The sequence below is a fragment of the Microtus ochrogaster genome, unplaced genomic scaffold (assembly GCF_000317375.1).
Source record: "Microtus ochrogaster isolate Prairie Vole_2 unplaced genomic scaffold, MicOch1.0 UNK8, whole genome shotgun sequence".
In the NCBI taxonomy this organism is placed as follows: Eukaryota; Metazoa; Chordata; class Mammalia; order Rodentia; family Cricetidae; genus Microtus; species Microtus ochrogaster.
Genome location: NW_004949106.1, coordinates 776,083 through 778,904, shown reverse-complemented (window position 1 = coordinate 778,904; position 2,822 = coordinate 776,083). Strand labels below are relative to the sequence as shown.

At 47.8% G+C, this 2,822-nt stretch overlaps 1 protein-coding gene across 1 annotated transcript in view; it reads right to left on the bottom strand.

The window, feature by feature from the left end:
• Positions 1–278: 278 nt before the first annotated feature.
• Als2 (ALS2, alsin Rho guanine nucleotide exchange factor) overlaps positions 279–2,822 on the bottom strand; it is a 50,345-nt gene continuing 47,801 nt past the window's right edge. Inside the window, exons 30-33 of the mRNA XM_026788831.1 lie at positions 2,567–2,743; positions 1,230–1,275; positions 988–1,049; positions 279–450 (exon numbers count right to left, since the gene is read on the bottom strand). Coding sequence (XP_026644632.1) covers positions 279–450; positions 988–1,049; positions 1,230–1,275; positions 2,567–2,743 — 457 coding nt within the window. The remainder of the gene's footprint in view (positions 451–987; positions 1,050–1,229; positions 1,276–2,566; positions 2,744–2,822) is intronic.

Below are 2,822 nucleotides of genomic sequence, written 5' to 3'. Positions count from 1 at the left end.
ACAGCTCATGTCGTGGTGACCCCAGCTATAAACTTATCTCATTGTTACTTCATAACTGTACTTTTGCCACTGTTATGAGTCAGAATGTAAATATCTGATATGTAACTCTTATGAAAGGGTCGTTTGACCTCCCACAGGGGTTGTGATCCCCAGGCTGAGAAACACTGCCGCTGTGGCCTGGGTTCAGAGAAGTGAAATTCTGCTCTAGTAGTAGCACCTGCTATCACCAATTCAAGAGAAGCAAAGGGCAGACTTGGGAAACAACAAACGGAGCCAGACTACATAGAAAAGCCTGCATACCTGGCCCGTAGCACCACATACAAGAAGACGGGGAACAAGTCATCCATGGACCACAGGAAGTCCTCCTGCAGGGAGGCCAGGACACTCTGGGAGATCTCCTCGAAGGTCTGCTGAATGACCTTGAGCTTGTCTGACGGAGTAAATGTTGTGCTGTTGTGGAGACAGAGTGTAGAGATATCCTAAGATTTCCCCAGTAAAGCCATCTCTAGCCATTTTTAAACAATAGTCCCTCTTGGGTCTTGCATGCCTCGGATCAGACACAACAGGCAACCACAGTGTGGCGTGGAGGCCTCTGTAATCCTACAGCATCTGGGCATGAGGCCTCCGGCTGTCAAAGAGCCCGGACAGAATGTTTCCTCTGGCCCACGGGATCAAAGGGATCTCTTTTCTGAATCGGAAGTTGGTTAAGTTCCATTTGGCTAATGAGAGGGGTACTCAGATAAATCTCTCGGCTCCTTGAAAACACAAGGACATTTTAGAGCAAAACAGCCCGGATGTTTACAAAGAGAGCTTGTGGTCTTCATGAGAATTCTCACAACCTCTAGGAGTGGAGAGGAAAGTGACACAGCCAGATCTTGTCTGGAAAAAATATTGGCGAGAAAGGGGTGGGGACACGTTCTTTCTCCTCGCCATGGACGGACCACCGCTGTGACGGCGGCGTGGCTCTGCAACAACGCCCGACGTTACCTGATCTGCTGGAGGCATTCCACGGCAGAGGCAAAACAAGCATCCTTTGTGGTGGGCAAAACCTGCGTGAGGAGGAGGACTGTCAGAGAAGAGGCGCATCTTCAGCGCCGAGACAGCAAGGGATCCCGTGGGAGGACCCAGTTTGCTGGGGAAAGCCCACATTAACATGACTACACGCATGTAAACCAGACACCTTACAGCAAGGACAAGCGTGCTTGGTGAGAAGCTAAAGTCGGCTTTACCTTTTTGCTCTCCCCGAGGATTGACAAGGTTGCTGGCCAAAATTTCCTACAATGAAAGCAAAAAGTAAGTAATTTTGGTAGGTCTACCCCCTTTTTAAAAAGGGGGGATCATTATCTTGGTTTCCCTGTTCCCATTAAAAATAACTTCTCTACAAATTGGTTCTGGGTTTCATGTTTTTATTTACATTTTCCCTACGTTTAGTAGAGAGTCTGGAAATGATTTAATAGTGTGAACGAAAGTTCCTACAAAGAAGCTGTGCCTGGCTGTGGCTAGTTTGTGACTGCAGAGCCTGAGGGACTGACTGGATTTTGGTGCTACAGAAACACTGGACTCTGGGGGTTCAGAGACCAATCACTTTATCCTGGACTAGTCTCAGCCTTCCGGAATAGCCATTTGCGGCCCCACTCTGTATCTGAAAAAGAAAACACCTTATGATAATAAATAAAAACCTCTTACAGAGTATTAACTCAGAACAACTTGTGATAATAAGAGGTGGTATTAACTTAGCAGAATACTATCTCACCAATCCAAGAGCTAAGACTGTCACTAGACAGCATCCTGGGTCTACAGCATAGCTAATGTCCCTGCCTCCCTGGGTCTTTGTGACCCTGTAAAACTGCTTCCATGCTGGAAGACGGGGTTTGGGAAAACCTAATTAAATCTGTGTCCCCAGGCCATGGTCACTGTCTCTTACGTCCTGAAAGTCGAGAGCTGTGGTTTTTATGTTGACAACGGCATCTACTATGTCCCAGAAGCGTGGCATCTATATTCCAAAGCCCTCACACCGCAGCAGCCCGGGATATCTCCTTCATCTACCCTCATCACATTTTTATTATTAAATCACTCAATTAAAAAAAGCTTCTCAGTATAAGTGTATGCACGTTTTTACAGCATGAAGACACAACACTTGGGTGGCTTGGGCCATCTTTTCCACTACTCTAGAGGGGATGATCGCGTGATTCCCTAAAACAACAAACAAGGGTCTGAGATAAAGAGAAAATGTTTAGGATCTGAAATTCTAAACTGCAAGTGAGAGAAGGAAAAAGTGGCAAGGACCACCAAAGATTTAAAGTAACTAACTTTTTCTAAGGAACAAGAATGGAAATCATGCATCTCTGTTAGGTGGGATGAGCCATCTAGTTCACAGATGATAATGAACACGTTCAGATCGGTGGGCAGCTTCATCACCATCTGTGAGCGCTCTCAGAAATGAGACCATGAGCAGGCTGGGAAACCACACACACACACACACACACACACACACACACACACACACACACACACACACACACAGAACTTCCCGGCAGTGCCCAAGGATCTTCAGTTCGGTACCGACCTCTGCACCCCGAGGAAGCCCAGGAGAGGGAGGTCCGGTTGCTTGTTCAGTCGGAGCACACACTCCCAGTAAATGTCCTCCTCTCGGTCATTGTCCAGGGCGTAGAGCATGAAGAGAGGGGGGTAGAGGCGAGGCAGCAGCACAGGGAGCAGCAAGCCGGAACTCGTTACCACATACCTGCAAACAGGAGAGGGAGGCAGGGGCGTTAAAACAGGCAGCACTTCCCTTCCTAGACAACACGGCTCACAGGACCTGC